Source organism: Maniola hyperantus, chromosome 1 (assembly GCF_902806685.2).
Source record: "Maniola hyperantus chromosome 1, iAphHyp1.2, whole genome shotgun sequence".
NCBI classification, from domain to species: domain Eukaryota; kingdom Metazoa; phylum Arthropoda; class Insecta; order Lepidoptera; family Nymphalidae; genus Maniola; species Maniola hyperantus.
The window spans coordinates 4,378,926-4,396,982 of NC_048536.1; the positions used below are offsets into that span (position 1 = coordinate 4,378,926).

At 37.8% G+C, this 18,057-nt stretch overlaps 1 protein-coding gene across 1 annotated transcript in view; it reads right to left on the bottom strand.

The window, feature by feature from the left end:
• The window catches only part of Wnt6 (Wnt oncogene analog 6), a 48,913-nt gene that overhangs the window by 12,988 nt on the left and 17,868 nt on the right, over positions 1 to 18,057 (bottom strand). The window contains exon 2 of the mRNA XM_034984613.2: positions 12,374 to 12,594. Coding sequence (XP_034840504.1) covers positions 12,374 to 12,594 — 221 coding nt within the window. The remainder of the gene's footprint in view (positions 1 to 12,373; positions 12,595 to 18,057) is intronic.

Sequence of the window (18,057 nt, forward strand, 5' to 3'; positions counted from 1 at the left end):
AGCTATTATAAGGATCAGCTCAATACACGCACAATACATCGAGTTGTCACCGTGACCGCAACGGAATGTTTAAACGAACGCGAGCATTTTATCTCATCTGATTAATTCAAATATTTAGCGCAATAAATAGCGGGGTGAGTGGGGGTGGACGGTCGTAACACTGTCGCGGCTGTCCGCTGTCCGCCGGCGCATGCGACTCGCGAGCAATTGCGTCAGTGTCACTGTCAAGCTGACAGCGCGCGGCCATTGTGGCTCTGGATATACGAGCGACGCGCGGTCACAACCGTGCACCTGATTTATCGATGTCCCGCGCAGCCCCGGCCGACGGGGCCCGCTGTCGCCACCCGAATAAAGTGCATTCTCACGCTACTGAGGTCTGAACGCACGCGAACGCTCGCGCTCCCGTATTCTACCCATATTTAAATCGAGCGATCATTTCTCATTCCTTTCCCCCAGATATTTTACGTCGGGTAATACGATACGACACTGTCCGGCTCTTTCTGCAGTTTTCGCGTTCCTTTTGCCCCTCGGCCCGCTATTGTTCACTTGTCAATTTCTTTAGCTAATGCGAGTAAACGTCTCATTATGCGGTGCGGTGCGTCCGCGACGCGCATTGCATGTTGTGACAGCAGCCACCCACCGGAAGGCCGTGCGTCATTCAGCGCACAAAACGCGCTTTATTCAACCTACGGTGGTTAATTTGAATGGATTGTGCCCATTTAATGGGAATAATTAGCCCTGTTAAGTGTCCGGGACGACGATGTCTCATGTCACATCTCCGCTAAACTGAGATGCGGTCAACGTTTGCTTTCTTAGTTTATGTAGCAGGTTGCGTGCGCAACAACAGTGTTGCATCACAGGTTAAACAAACTATTATAAAAATAGTATCAAAACCCTTTTTAATAGCTTTAAAGTAAGGGTAAAATTAATGATCCGTAGATTTATTTTATCGAGAAAGAATGTCGATGACACGCGCTCGTGCAGCTGTCAGTAATCTTATAAAATTAAAAACCGCAAATGGCCTCCGTCAGAAACAATTAACTTAATAATGTTCTAAAGTGGGAATCAAAGGCTTTATTAGCTTTAAAAGTAGTATGCGGTAAAAACTGATTGCGGTGTCACAGCCTATTTCAGCGTAGTGAGGGTTCTTTAATTTGGCGTTGGCAGTGGCAGTGACAATGACAAGTACGGATCGTCGTGACTCGCGCGCATCTGTCTCCGTGACGGACAGACCGACGACGGCTGTCGCCGAGAACACACAAAAAAAAACAATCAAGTGCAAGTCGGACTCGCACACGTAGAGTTCCGTACCATCGTACAAGATATATCTAAGTAGCACTATGTAATTTTTAATATTTTTGGTTAGCATGTCGACCATTTTGAAATTCACCATCCTGGTTTTTTATCATTTATTGTTATAGTCATGGTTAATAGTAATACAGACTGTGAAAATTTTAACTCTCTAGCTATTACGGCTCATCACTACCCTTATGCGAAAGTATGTTTGTTTGTTGACTTATTGGTTTGTTGATTTGTCCTTCAATCACGTCGCAATGGAGCAACGGATCGACGTGATTTTTTGCATGGGTATAGTTTAAGACCTGGAGAGCGGCATTGGCTACTTTTATCCCAGAAAATCAAAGAGTTCCCACGGGATTTTTAGAAACCTAAATCCACGCGTACAAAGTCGCAGGCATCTGCTAGTAAGATATTATATAGCCTGCTGACCGACCAGTAATAGGATCCCGTTGGCACTCTTTGGTTACGGAACCCTAAAAAGCGGAATAACTTCAAATTAACCTAAAGAATGAGAGATGATAGCTAGTTTCTTTAAAGTGGTCACTTAAATATTTTTTCAAAGATAGGTATTACCTATAGAATAAAATTTTAGATAGGAAAGCTCATATAGCTGTATTTTAAAGAGAAAGTAATGAACATCGACCTTTCGAGAGAGATAGCAGATTTCCTGTAACATCGATTTGTCTTTTACTATCGAATAGGTAACTCAAGCAAGTGATCGTGTGACCTTTAAGACTAATGAAAAATGTTTAATGTATTTGCATAGGTTCATTTGTAAGCTGCGAGATTTTTCTTTTAAGTTTGTTCTATTCGTCTTTACTTGAGCTCTACCTATAAAATGAATGATAGAACGAAAATGCCTCTGAAGTCTTAATTATAAATTAGTACTTAAATGAACAAATTAATGTGAGCTAAACTTAGCAGCTATCGTCCATAACGTTACTTTAACCTAACCTCTACTAAAATATCGCCTCGCCCCGATTATTGCCATTAACATATCTCGAAACGTATTAAGATGTACTTAAATTTGGAGTATCGTAAGTACTCGGGCCGACAATCAATATTGAATTTACGAGTACTTCCACTATCGGAGGCTGGATGCGAGCGAACATAAGAGTGAACTGATTAGATACATCCAAAACCAAAACACTCCCCGGATATTACACTATAATTAAGGACATTTACGTGTTTGGGGCGCCAAATTTATCGAGTTTTTTGTCGATATGAAGCTATCCGTGGATATTTATGTGCGGAGCTTCAGGTACGTGTGAGGTCCGAATGGGGCAGTAGCCCGGTTATCGTTTGGTAATCTTTACGAGCCCCCGCTGACTCCTCTCGGCGACCTGTCGACACTTAATGGCTCTCCCAGATTAGTACAATCTAGGGATGGGTACAAGTTTATTAACCGACTCCTAAAGATCCGACTAAAATCCTATCTGTCATTTTCGATAAGCTACATTAGTTACATTGTCGTTTGTCAAAAATTGTATGGCTTTTTTTAGCAAATAACAATGTTACTAAGTAACCTCTCAATTAGAGGTAGATTATTAATTTCGGCCGTGAATCTATGTTATTGACTCCCACTGAGTTAATCTTGAACACTTTTTGTTATTAGAGTTTCGTACGCGAAAACTAAAACAAAAGTTTCATGAACTTTGCTTTGCTGATAATTTAATTTACTTCGTCATAGCAAATGTAAGTATATTATTCTAATTTACCTAATGCAAACAAAGGCAAATTTACGCTAAGGCTGCGATTACACATGTAAGTCTTATTCACGTAAGTAGCTTACGTAAATAACTTACGTAAGAAAGTAAGTAGCTTACGTAAGTAATTCGAGTATCGAAACACTTGCGCGTTATAGTAAACTGGATCTTAACAGCCTTGTTTTAAAGCTCAAGTTTGTCTACACATCTACAACCAGCGCTCCAAGCTGAAACGTTGCGAAATTAAAATTAGTTGTTTCTAATTTTTGACTGCAATTCAAGGCTCTTTAGGTCCATTTTACTTTGACTTTATTGTGCTTCAACTCTCGAATTCTAGCAACGTTGGTGAGACGTAAAATCTTATACTAAGCGTACTGTAGGACGATTGTCTAAGACCTGCATCAATCATTATTACAATCTCAATTGTTCTGATTGGCTGAATTTGTGCGATTCTTGTTGCAACAATGCATTGTAGCTAATAGTGAGCGAGCGTTAACCAATCAGAGATAATTGCGATCGTGACATTGTAGCTGTCATTCTCCCACAATCGCGCAGCTGGTCACACCTCGGGCTTAAACTTGACTTCGATAAGCAACGCGTGGCACATCCCTATACAGACCTCTATATTTTGGGAGTCCGTGTTTGTGGCTTTGTTTATAGCTTAATTAGGCTGTTTTGTTTAAGTGGGAATTGGTACCCGGCCGGTCTAGGCAGATAAGGTGTCGAGGTATTTACGATTTGATATCGTGGTGCTGACTTTGACTTCGGAGTTTCGGTGTCTTCGTTTTGTTGTGATCAAGTTTTACGAGTATGCCCCTGAAACTAGGAGCCTCAAAGGTTAATTTATCTATTTTCATGTGAGAATAGTTTTGTGTATAAACTAGCTGACCCGCCCCGGCTTTGCTCGGATGAATGTTTAGTGGGAATTTACATCATAGAGAAAATTAGCTAAATCTTAAGTTTTCAGACCCAGTGGTTTAAGCTGTAAGTAAGTACATACTTTGATATGTCAGTCAGTCAGTTTCACCTTTGATCTATATAATAACCAATACATTTTTGAGAAAAACTATCCTAATTACTTATATTTTATGTATAGGCTGTACTTATACGAATATTATTCATGTTCGGGAAAATTTTAAGAAAATAATTTTTTATAAATATAAAAATAACTTTTACTATAAAAAAAATTAGTAGGTTTCACGAAGGTTTCCAAACCTATAAGTAATAGCAAAAACCATGAATGCATTACATCGTTATGAAAAATAGGATTTAGAGCCTCAATAGCTCAACCGGTAAAGAAGTGGACTGAAAACTGAAAGGTCGACGGTTCAAACCCCGCCCGTTGCACTATTGTCGTACCTACTCCTAGCACAAGCCTGACGCTTAGTTGGAGAGGAAAGGGGAATATTAGTCATTTAACATGGCTAATATTCTTTATAAAATAAAAATAAAAAGATTGCAATAAGTCCTTAATGATAAGCACACTACGCATAATACAGTAGGTATTTAAGTATCTACGAATGAATTTCATAATAATTTAAAATTATCTTATAAATATTTAATCCCTCAAAAATAAAGAGAACCAAAGATATAAACGTCTCAGAACACGTTGACATTATAAGCGAGATTATATTATATTTAATAATATCCAAGAGCTCATTAACTGTAACATTACGTCCACCGGTCATTGGACAGTAAGTATAGGTATATGATAAGGCAATTTAAATAAAAATGATCTCCTTTTTCATTGATAAAGATTTGACACGGAAAAAACAACGAATCGAAGAATGCGGGGACTTACTAATGAAAGGGACCAATTAACGATGATTATTTTTTTCTCATGACTAATGTGATACAGCGTGTTTCGGATTTAATTTTTCGGGCACTAGTGTGTGACTTACTTTATAGACTAATTTTAAAAGTAGTTTTATAGACTAATAGTAATTTTTTTAAAGTAGGTTGTGTTCGGTTCTTACGATTGTAATAGGTACTACCTATCTGTTATTTACCTCTTATTTTGCGAAATAAAAAAATATTATTGTTTGTAAAAAGAATATTAGCCAAGTTCATCATGATGACTAATATTCGCCTTTCTCCTCCAATTAATCTTGTGTTAGGAATAGGTACGACAATATAGGGCAACGGGTGGAGTTTGAACCAGCGACCTTTCGGTTTTCAGTTCGCTCCTCATTGAGGCTTTTATGCCTTATGCATTATTTGTAATTCAGGTATTGCTATTCTTGTCATAATGTTCCTTGAGGATAAGGATAGGTAGAATTTAATTTTATAGTAAGTTTAGTTCAGTTTGGAGATTTGTGGGTTGTGGACAAATTGTGGAAAAACTACTGCCCTAATGTATTCACGGATATACCTATTATATTAAAAATGTAAAGTGTATATTTTGAAAACATAAGCACATACGAATATTCACAAAAAGCTTTTTAAGTTATTATTCAAGGTGCTGCAAATGTTCATGGGCAGCGGTAAACAATTAACATCATCCGCCCGCTCGTTTGCTCGCTATTTAAAAAATAATACCTACTTGCAATAGCCAAAATATTTCTTTGAAAAATTACAGTAACACCCTGTACGCGACACTTTTTCTTGTCACCAAGTGATAAAAATCCGGGACTAATTCAGGCTGCCGAGAGCACCACCCATAGCCGCTCACATCAATTTATGTGCTTTTAGCCTAATTTGTTGCCTTAACCCGTATTAACCTCCCACGGATCTGCCATCTTTGTTTAGCGACTGCTATTAATTACATATCCCTTCATAAATTAAACTTTAATGTCCGATCAATGTTTGGCGAGCTACCTAGTTAGTGTGTAGTAAACATAGTGTAAGCAAACTACAATACGTGGTACGGTAAAGATAAGTTTCGTATAAATTATTATATGACGTATAAAATTCGTTCCCACTGATGAGTAGGTAAGATACAATATCTTGAAGCCGTTGCTTGATACCTAAAATATCAATCCACCTTCAGAAATTCCGGAATCCCCACGGCTTAGGAGTTCAGTACTTTGCAGCATCAGGATTGAGGATAGGATCCGAAGTTCAATGGTGTAATCTATGCTTGGCACAAAAAATAATATTGAATCATCCGCAGTTTCTGAACCACTATAGTTTAGGAATGCTGTACCCTACATCATCAGGGTTGAGGAGTTGGGACTTGGAATTCAAGCATAAAGTCGTTGCTTGGTACCTACAACATTAATTCACTATGAACACTTCCTGAATACTGATAACTTAGGTGGCCAGTAAGTAACCCTGCAGCATCAGGATTGAGGAGTTGGATCCAGAAATAAATAGGATAAATAGGACCACCACCTTAACATCCTCTGCTGATTAAAAAAAAGTTTTGCAAATCGGTCCAACCTGGAAAAATCGATGTACGAGTACGAATTGAGAACCACCTCCTTTTTGGAAGTCGGTTAAAAACGCACGAGAGTGTATGTTATAGCTCTCTACGAAAGTGAGTAGTGACCCAAATGCAGTAGTTTTACCTAAGTCTTCATTTTAGAGGTGTAGCCGTATATATGTAACGTATTATTATGAGAATATTTTATTGAAAATAATTTAAATAAATATATTATCAAAATAATATTTTGACGCAGATTTTTTCTCTATATCAGTGTACTAGATGATGTACGCGACTACGTCCGTGTGGATATATTTAGGTTTTTTAATAATCCCACGGGAAGTCCTTAATTTTTCGGTATAGAAAGTAGCCTATGTACTTATTAATTCAGGGTATAAGCTATCTGCAAAATATATTCAAATTATTTCAGTCATTGTGCCGTGATGGACTTTCACGCTTACCTATGCTTTGTTTAATTTTATTAACATCACCATTCCCCTAAGACCATGGTCAAATTGGTTAATTATTATCGATAAAAAAATTCACACGCCACCCTACACTACCGTCTCTTAATTATTATCACTTAATTTTTTAAACCCATACATCGATATTTTTATTGTGTCAACGATATCTCTCGCCAGACCCTAATCCAGGATTAGGATGAGGGTCGTGGTGATAATGTCATTAGTCTTCTTTCACACAAAGTTTGAGATTGAGTGGCTCTTATCGAATAGATAAAGAGGTAATTAACTTTTCGTACATTTATATTATAACTGACATATTATTATATAGACGGATGGTGCCCTAGAGGCCGCCATTGGTGTTTAAAATTTAATTATTATCCATAGTCTCTAAATTGATAAAAAGAAAAGGTGGCTGACTGACTGACTGACTGATCTATCAACGCACAGCTCAAACTACTGGACGGATCGGGCTGAAATTTGGTATGCACTTATGCAGATAGCTATTATGACGTAAACATCGGCTAAGAAAGGATTTTTGAAAATACAACCCCTAAGGGGGTGAAACAGGAGTTGAAATTTGTGTTGTCCACGCGGATGAAGTCGCGGGGATAAGATAGCAATATTATAAATGCGAATGTGTGTCTGTTTGTCGTCACTTTTTTACGGCCCATCCACTTAACCGATTATGATAGGTACAGAGTTAGCTTGCACCCCGGAGCCAGACATAGGCTGCTTTTTATCAGAATTTCTACGGGATTAACAACCTAAATCCAGGCAAACGAAGTCACTGGCTTCAACTAGTATTTGATACTAGCGACCCGCCCCGGCTTTGCACGGGTAGCTTATTACAAATTTCGTAGGGATCTTTAATTCTTTGAAAATAAAATATATTCAGGTGGTATCACTTTGACTTTATAGAATAACTTTATATTTAACTTCAAAAGGCGAAGAAAAACAATCAATATTTATACAGAAGATATCCCTTGATAGGTATTACAGAACAAAGTAATTAATCTTTCAAAAAATTATCGAAACAATATAATTATGCAGCGATTAAGTTAAGCGATGCTCATCCCCAGTGACCCGCTAATCTTGTTTGGCCATAATTAATTTCAAAAACGAAAACCAAAACGATCAAATTAAGCTATCTTTTTGAGCGATAAGGCAGTTAATTATGTATTTTACATTAGCAAAATGGCTCCCAAAATCCCTAAGAGTAATAAAAAACCCCGCGCTGACATTTAAATCGCAATATAATTTTACCTGCTAACTCTATAATTTAGGCATTTTATAAAATGGTTGATATTTAAGGTTAAATAAGTTAAATAATTACAGTACGCCGCAGAAAATAATGTACATCGATCTTTAGAAGGAGATAGCAGATTTGTAAAGCATTGTCTCTGTCGTTGAGACCGACAAAACGTCATAGGTATGAGAAACAACGCTTTTAAAGCCGAAATGTCATTCTAAAGGCCGATGTACATTATTTTCTGCCGCGTACAATATATTCATTAGATAGGTAGGTACTAGGTAGGTAGCTAATATGTACTTGTTGATTTTATTACCTTTGGCAAGTTGAAGACTGATAGCGATAGTCACTACCTAGGGGCCGGAAATTTTTAGAGTAGAGACAGCGTAAAATAAAGCGTAGTTTAGGATGCCCTCCAGCACGATGGGCTGACGATATAAAGAAGTTGGCGGAAAGTAACATGCTGGAGAAGATTGAGAACCGAGTGTGGTGGTCTTCACAAGGGAAGGCCTGTATCCAACATTGAATTTCTACTGGCTGTCAATGATGAAAGCAAACACAACCACAATACGAAACATCAATCAATCAATCAATCAGTTTGTTTTTAGGGTTCCGTACCTCAAAAGGAAATACGGAACCCTTATAGGATCACTTTGTTGTCTGTCTGTCTGTCTGTCTGTCGGTCTGTCAAGAAACCTACAGGGTACTTCCCGTTGACCTAGAATCATGAAATTTGGCAGGTAGGTCTTATAGCTGACATTCGGGGAAAAATCTGAAAACCGTGAATTTGTGGTTACATTAAACAAAAAAATTAAATTGTGATCATAAACTAATAATTAGTATTTTCCATTTTCGAAGTAAGATAACTATTTCAAGTGGGGTATCACATGAAAGGTCACCTGTAAATTCTAAAACTGATTTTTATTTATTTTTATGCATCATAGTTTTTGAATTATCGTGCAAAATGTCTAAAAAATACGACTGTAATACGGAACCCTCGTTGCGCGAGCCTGACTCGCACTTGGCCGGTTTTTTTACATAGGATATTTATTTGGACATAGGCCTTCCCAAGAGCGCGCCACCACACCCGATCCTCTGCCTTCCTCATCCACCCACTTCCCGCTACCTTCTCAAGGTCGTCAGTCCAGCGGGTTGGAGGTCGTGCCACACTGCGCTTGCCGATACGCGGTTTCCACTCCAGAACACATAAAAACTCCATATAAAAACATACCTAATCGAAAAAACTACAAACTCATCTCTAAAATGGACGAATTAAAATAAACGACTGGGCGCATAAAATCAACTCTTGTGGCCTAATCGAATTAGGCACTGATACTTATCTGTGCGATTTAACACATTTTGCATTCCTTTGTCCAGTGCTAATATACCTGCAGGTAGCCAAACTCTGACCGTTGATTTTTGTATCGATATTTATGTGTTTTAGGATGGAGGAACAAATCTCTAATAACGTCTAAAGGTAAAATTTTTAATCTACGAAAACACAATTTAAATGAATTACAGTTTACTAAATTTACTAAATCAACACGCTTTGCATATTTTGTTAATGTTAATTGTTGTAGGTAAAAAATATATGGTCAATAAGGAATGAAATATCAAGCACACCTACCTATCGCGCCGATTGGATTGCAAATACCGACCCCGGTCAGAATTTGTTGATATTTCCCTATTTTCACATAGATAGCATCGGTCACTGGTCAAAATTGTATATATTATCACCATCACAGGGTCCCAGAGGAACCATAAAATATCAGTTGAGGGAGCGCGTGTGTTTATCGACCATTGTAGTAAATCGAGAAAGTTATGTAGCCATAATGTTAATTTCTACCTATGTATGAGTATGAAATATTTCATCCGTTTAAACAGATTAAATCTATATATATATAAAAGGAAAAGCTGACTAACTGTCTCGCTGACTGACTGACTGATCTATCAACGCACAGCTCAAGCTACTGGACGGATCGGGCTGTATGAAGTACTATTATGAATATTGAATATGCTATTATGAAGTACGCGACCGCTAAGAAAGGATTTTTGAAAATTCAACCCCTAAGGGGGTGAAATAGGGGTTTGAAATTTGTGTAGTCCACGCGAACGAAGTCGCGAGCATAAGCTAGTCTGTGTATATATGAAAGGAAGAGCTGACTGACTAACTGTCTGGCTGAATAACTGATTGATCTATCAACGCACAGCTCAAACTACTGGACTGATTGGGCTAAAATTTGGCATGCAGGCAGATAGCTATTATGACGTAGACATCTGCTAAGAAAGGATCGTTAAACGGGTAAAACAGGGGTTTGAAATTTGTGTAGTCCACGCAGATGAAGCCGCGGGCATAAGCTGGTTAATTTAATAATTTAAATAATAATATTTTGTTTTATTTACCTACTATTGCTTGTGTGATCTAATAAAAAAGTTTTGTTTGCAAAGTTTCAAATCGAAATTACTTATTTAATTATGTATTTGCAAATAATTATGTATTTAAGTAGATTCTAGTCCGAGAGAACTTAAAAAAATTTATTTGTACGTATAGAAAATATTTGAATATCAAAAGAATACCCTACAATGAGAGGCAATATTATTAGAAAACATTTTATTATTATTTTAAAACGATAAAGTCATTTGTGAAACGTGGTTTTATAATACCTTTAAGTTTTAATGAACTCATCGCGTTTCGATAACTCCATTCAAAAATCTGGTAACGATAAATTTTTCAACATAATAAATCTGTGTTAAAACCGTGTGATTCAGTTTTATGGGAGGGGTAATAAAATCATAAAATTAGGTACATATAAAGACCTGGACATACAAAGCGCGATGGTAGAGATACGCAACGGCAGATCGTTACGTTGAACGCGTATAGGACTTAATATGAGGTATCTATGATCTATTTATAATTTTTACGATAGTACCTACTCTTAAAGAAAATTTCTAAACAATCAATTGCGGAACCAGCAGGATTTGGCCCTACGTCTCACGGTTCACTTACTCAATACTAATACCCAAATTTCAGTTAAGCGACTCGTTAAGCGTCTATGCTCATCATCACTGATCGTTGCAGGGGCTAAAGGTTTTCATTTCAGACAGCCTTCACAGATAAAAAGTGTGACAGAAACTGTACGGTCAACTAGCAATAAAACTTGCAGAAGTCAGCTATCATTTTCATGTCAATGACAATTTTTACAAGTTATAATGTACAAATTTTGCAGAAGATGACACTGACTGACAATGATAGTTGACCTCTGCAAGTTTTATTGCTATTGGATACTTAGGTTAGTGCGTGTGTATGTCGCAGAGAAATGATAAAAACCGGAATTTGATCAAATCCCAGCAGATGTTAAAATAACTACTCAATTTGATCAATCAACTATAAAATCTAGTGATTTAATCATTTCACCCAACAAATCTAGTGATAAGATAAAATACTTAGCATAGTTTATGAAATGTAACGACGGACGGATCGAACTGGATTGACTTTCTTCTTCATAAGAAAACTCTAGGGGTAGGATAGACAAGACTGCGTGGAGTCTGGATGATCAGATTTCGATTCTACCCTAGTGGAACACTTGATAATAATATGACGTTATCGTTGTGTTTATCCAAGCCTTCAGATTGATGGGACGTGCGAGACGGTATCTCATACGAGAGGTGTAAGGTCGGTTTAATGTTCTCAGCATATTTTTAAGCCTGAGAAATAAAGTTTACAAGATGGTACCTACTACCTTATGTAAAATGATATATGCATGTTTTGGTTAGAATGTAGGAATATTACAAGACAAAACTATGTACTTAATTATTATAATCATAACAAGGTAGTGATAGTCTAGTAGTTGTTTTTTTGAATCTGATCCAGACGTTCGCCTCCTATTCTGGGGGGTCGGTGCGTGGTTCGACCACGTTCGACACCGGCCACTCACTTATAACTTTCCTATTTTTTTTCCTTTTTAAGACCATCGTAGCGGACTAGGGCAAAACCGTTTAAGTACCCGTTAAATAGGTACCCATTATTGTATATCTAATCTAAATATATAACAGGAAAAAGTGACTGACTGACTGACTGACTGATTTATCAACACACAGCACAAACTACTGGACGGATCGGGCTGAAAGGCATGCATCGGATAGCTAGTATGACGTACATTCGTTAAGAAAGGATTTTTGAAAATTCAATATCTAAACGGGTAAAACAGGGGTTTGAAATTTGTGCAGTCCACGCGGATGAAGTTGCGGGAATAAGCTAGTTTACATTATAAAATGGTGATGAATTAGTTACCCCTCATGAGTATCTTCCTCATGCTCCGCCTCTGCGTGGTGCAGTTCCACCGGCGGTGTTTGAACTGGTGCGCGCACTCGGTGGCCCCCAGCGTGACTCCTCGACTGATCTCCTTCAGCAGACCGGTCTCGTTCCTGCAGATCTGTGCGAGCCGCCCGCGCGTGCGTCTGTTCTTCTTGCACACCATGCGAGGATCCAGGATCACTGCGCTGCCAGACGCCCTGCGAAACAATAATAAGAGCCTCATTAGCTATGCAACTTAATATGCTATCTTAATATCTGAGTTCTTAATGCTAATTCAAGCTGTGATAGCCCTAGTGGTTAAGACGTCCGCCTCCTAATCAGAAGTCGGAGGTTCGACCTGGGCACCCACCTCTAACATTTCGGAATTATGTGCGTTTCAAAATATCACTTGCTAACGGTGAAGGAAAACAACGTGAGGAAACCTGCATGCCTGAGAGTTCTCCATAATGTTCTCAATGGTGTGTGAAGTCTGCCAATCTACAGGCGCAAATATTCGTGAGTTTGTGACGAAAAGAGGGGCTAGCTGGAGACAACGGGTCCCATACAAATTGATTCATGTCATGCAGCAACTCTAGTTCTACTCCGTGGCATTTATATTGGAGATCTCATGGTGCTGAATATGAATCCTCGCATCGGAAAACGCAGCGTTGTTGGTAGACTCCCCACTAGTTGGAGGGAGCAGCTGCTGGATTAAGGCAGCGCGCGGCGCAAGATCCTGACGTGTGGACTGTGGAAGTCTCTACAAGAGACCCATGTTCAGCAATCATTGGACGTCTATCGGTTTAAGATGATATTAAGTATAGGTGGTAGATATATCTACCTATGAAAAATTAACCGGGTTACCTGATAAAGTAATTTGCAAACTGAGGATATTCAGTTATATATTTTATTTAAATAAGTTTAATCTGGTAGTACTTACCACGCAAGAAATTTTATTACTTACCACGCAACTGTTTTATTATGTTTTGATACTACTGCTACTTAGTTTTACGCATTTGTTTTTAGGTAAGTAGGTACCTAGGTAGCTATACCAAGAATTTAATTATAATGTAGCCACCTATAAAGAAGTAATAAGAGTAAACCCAACAATCTTCAACGCCCACTCGACAATTCGAAATCAGAACACTCCTAATTACAGAAACAGTCGTAAAAATCGTCTTACTACAAGTAGTGTTGTCCGAAACCTCGAAACCGGTAAATATCGATTTACGATCCGCCACGGCGATCGGCGAGAGACGAGTGCCAGGTCGGTCGCGGCGAGTGATCGATTGTTTACTCGATAAGAGTTCATTGTCAGACAACCGAGTGCGAAGCTAGTTCGAATAAATTTAGAAGTCTTTAAAGACTTTACAGTAAACCGGGTCTCGGACGATACTGATCGATTGCATTACATTCGTTTTAGACTAACGACTCGATAATAGAAACGATTGTAGAATTGGATCCATCTTAGATTGTCGCGTTGGAACTGGTTCTACTGAATAATGTATTTGATAGAAAATTATATTAATTTATTTTCAAGTTCTACGAAACGAAATATACGGCACAGTAGAGGAAATACATAATGGAAGAAAGAGTATGAAATGTTGGACCCTGGACCTAGACGGAGTTTTTTTAAAATAAAAATGGCGAGCAAACCAGCAGGCAGGTCACCTGATGTTAAATGATTATCGCCGCCCATGAATGTTTTCAGTGCCAGAGGAATCACCAATGCGTTGCCGGCCTTTCAGAAATTTGTTGGTCCGTCCCTTGAATAACCCCATGTTGTAATCTAATGGGAATACCGTCGAGGGGAGTTGATTCCACAGTTGGCGTGTGCGTGGAAAAAAGGATCTGGCACAACGGGCGGTGCACCAGACACCCATGTGGTGAGGGTGAAATTGTTTGCGGTGGCGTACGGTGCGGTTGTAGAAAAAGAAGGGTGGAATGAGATCAAACAACTCTTCAGAGCAGAGTACAAAACTGGGTAGGTTTATGTTTCAATGAAGTAAGTTTCAGTGAAGTTCTCAGTAATATCTTGCCGGCTCTTCTCAACATAATTTTCATCCCGAACCAGTGCGTGAAAAGTAAGTACTACAGACGTAGCAAAATACATTAGCTGTTGTCCCACATGAAACAAATAAATTTTGATTTTGATTTTTATTGGATGAACAACCCACTGATCTGTTTTAAAAGAGTTCCGTGGTAAAACAATGAACCCTTATATTATGTTCGTCCAGTCCGTCTGTTTGTTTGTCTGTGTGTCGCAGTCATTTTTAAATTAATAATCTATAAGAGATGCAAGGCTGAAAAGTAGGTACAGTTAATAGAAACGTATCCATTACTACTACACAAACATAAAAAAATCACGCTAACTACTTCCTGAACATGACAAGCATGAGTCAAAAAAGTTTTCTGGCATACCCTGTATTTTGAACTCATTACGAGGTTTTTTAGACAGTTTTTGGAAAAATATCGTTTAAAATAACGTAATGACCGCCAAAGTTGCTGGACCAGCTTTTATAATTATTATTGTGTTTCACAGTCCGAAAAATCTTTAAGCTCGCGTCCTATTTTCCTAGTAAAGCTAGTACCTAGTTAGTTATTTTAAAATATCTGCATTTGTTTACAGTTTTCTTGATTCAGAATTGATTTAGTTCAAAATCAATTAATCCTTTTCCGATTGTATTTACCTAGTGGCTAGGAAATAAACCATATGGATGCTCCAGTCTATGATGTGAATTGATTTTGCGCTTACTATGAATTTTGCTTCAAATATCTATAGTTACAATTTTTCGAAGAACTAGTTACTCATTAATCTTATATTAGATTGAATATAAGCATATATTTATTTGTTTCTATAATTCGGTCTAACTTTTCATGTCTACGAGTATGATGGTGTTTTCTGAAATACCGTGTTTCGACTTTCAATCAACTTTTCAAAGTGGGATCTTAAGATACGGGCTTTCGTAGTTTAGGGGCCAGGACTTCATGAAAGTTATATGTAAAAATCTATTTTATAAATATTATATTATTTAAAAAAACAGAGATATCTATCAATGATAGTGACAATAAACTATCAGCTGTTAAGTGATCTACATTCTAAATCATCGAATATTTTAAATCAAGGAAAAATTAACTACATACCTAGTTACAGATAAAGTTGAGAATCTTATTCACCTGCATTACTCACTAATTTCAACGAACGAATTTCCAGTAACGATCTTCTATAATGAGATATAAACATCTAGTGATCGACCTTGCGATTTTACTACAACAGTAAAAAATGCTTCAACAGTAAAAGTCAGAAGGCGGGTAAGTTACGATCCGCTCCAGTAATTCATGGTATATACGAAATGATTTTATTAACCCCATACGCTTGGAGTGTTTACACCATTATGACAAATTTCATCATCGGAATTCTGGAGTGCGGAGGTTTTTATTACAACATTCTTAACGGTTATACTAGATATTACGTGTAGTCAGTTCGAGATTGGTGCAGTGTTCGAATTCTTGATTTGTGTTCGGTAATTGTGCTATTATTGAAATGGTCATGGTTTATGTCAGCGCTGTTAGTTTATCCATATCAATACGCCAATCATTTGACTTTGTTCCTTTGCAACGTTAGAAAAATATCTAACGAATTCATTACAAAGCTACAAAAATTGAATCAATCGAACACGAGTGACATTTCAATGGTGCCCCGATGTCGCGCGTCCGTGCTGCGTAAGATACGGTTCAAATAAAATACACGTACCTAAATGACTATAAGATACACTGACTTGTGCATCAATTCGAGAACTTTTGTTTGAGAGTATTTATATACCTTGGTTGCATTGGATGGATCGATTTTATTTAGCATCTAATTTGACGTTGTATTTTGACTGGTATCCACAACATTTGATTTCGTATTTTTGGTCCCTGTATGCTTATTTTTTGAATATGAAACTAATATAACGAGTGCTCAGTATAGCTACTTGGGGTTATATGACCAGCCAAAGATTTTGAGAAATGCCCTCTAATATGTTTGTATTTTTCGTAGTTTTTCTGCGTGATTAAATCAGAAATGAATAGATCCGTAGAAGAACCAGAGTAACCGACATAGCTCAAGGATTGCGAAGTTGAATTAGCTATGAGCGATGCACGTAGTTTGAAGAATCATTTTATTGGAACCCTAAGGTGCTGGAATGGCACCCTCGTATCGTTAAAGGCAGCATCGGCGACCAACCATTTGGTCACTCAATGGTTGGCATCATAGGAGTCGCAGGGAGCCGCAATTGTGGAGTCTAAAGCTGAGATCTATAGAGCGCACTTTGACTTTGCTCAGACTTAAGATTGAGTTAAAACGAGACAGATTTATGTGAGGGATATAGCTCCGTCTCGTTTTAACTCTGTCTTAAGTCTAAGCTAAGTCAGAGTGCGCTCTATAGATATCAACCTAAGTATCGGTTATCGATGACAACGCTTAATTTTAAGTAGATGTACACTGTTGCAACGCACTCTCAACCCTGTCAACTACCATGTAGGTAATCATTATGAATAATAATTAAAGAACAAAATGATATTCTATTATATTCTATTCATTGACGAAGATTCCTATATAATTAATTGAACAACCCAGCGATTGCATTAATTGAATCAATTGAAGCGAGTGACGGGTCAATGCGGCCTCGATGACACCTCGCTACATTTTGTCCTGCGCAAAATACGGTTCAAATATACAATTCATTGACTTGATGAAGCTGAGATTCCAAGCTTCTATGCTGCATTAGCATTTTGATGTATGGTTTTATTAATTGTTTATTCATTTATTTATGACCTCTCTACTAGCCTTTTAGTTTATTACAATTTAGCTCTGCCATGCTTTTGCCGTAGCTTAAAAAGCGGCTACCCCAAAAAATGGATTTTTGATTTGTCGCCAAAAACGTAGATGTTTTGAAAACCTGATAGTTTTATCTACATAGAAACGAGGTTTTTAGTTTGTTTTTAGCAAGGCCCTTATAGCCTATTTTTTGGAAATATATATCTTTGGAAGTATAGAATCTTTCTGACTTTAAAAAAAAGAAAATGAGGAGATCCGTAGGAAACCCAGAGTCACCGATATATAGGGTTGCGAAGCTAAAGTGATAATGGATGTGGCACATGGTTTGAAAAACCTATACACCTCGGGGTGACCAAAATGCTAGAATGGCAACTTCACACTGGAAAGCGCAGCGTACGCAAACCTCCCACTAGGTGGACAGACGACATTAATGTATAGTTGCAAGGAGCCTCTGGATCAGGCGGTACAAGACCATGGCATGTGGAAATCCCTACAAGAGACCTATGACTAGCAGTGGGTGTCTCTCGGTTGAAGACGACGATCAACCCATCGCTGACCCACTACTGAGCAAAAGTCGTCACTGAGAATGAAAAGGGTTTAGGCCATATTGGCCCAGATTAGCAGACTTCACACACCTTTGAGAACATTATGGAGAACTCTCAGGTAAATATGCATGTTTCTTCACGATGTTTTCCTTCACTGTCAAAGCATGTGATATTAATTAATTGCTTGAAGAGCACATAACTCTAAAAAGTTAGAGGAGGTAAAGCCGACGATATTTAGGTAACATTGGGGCATCAAGATAAGAAATGGAACACTTTTAAAAATATACCTAAGAAGTCACAAACTTTGTCGATTTTTT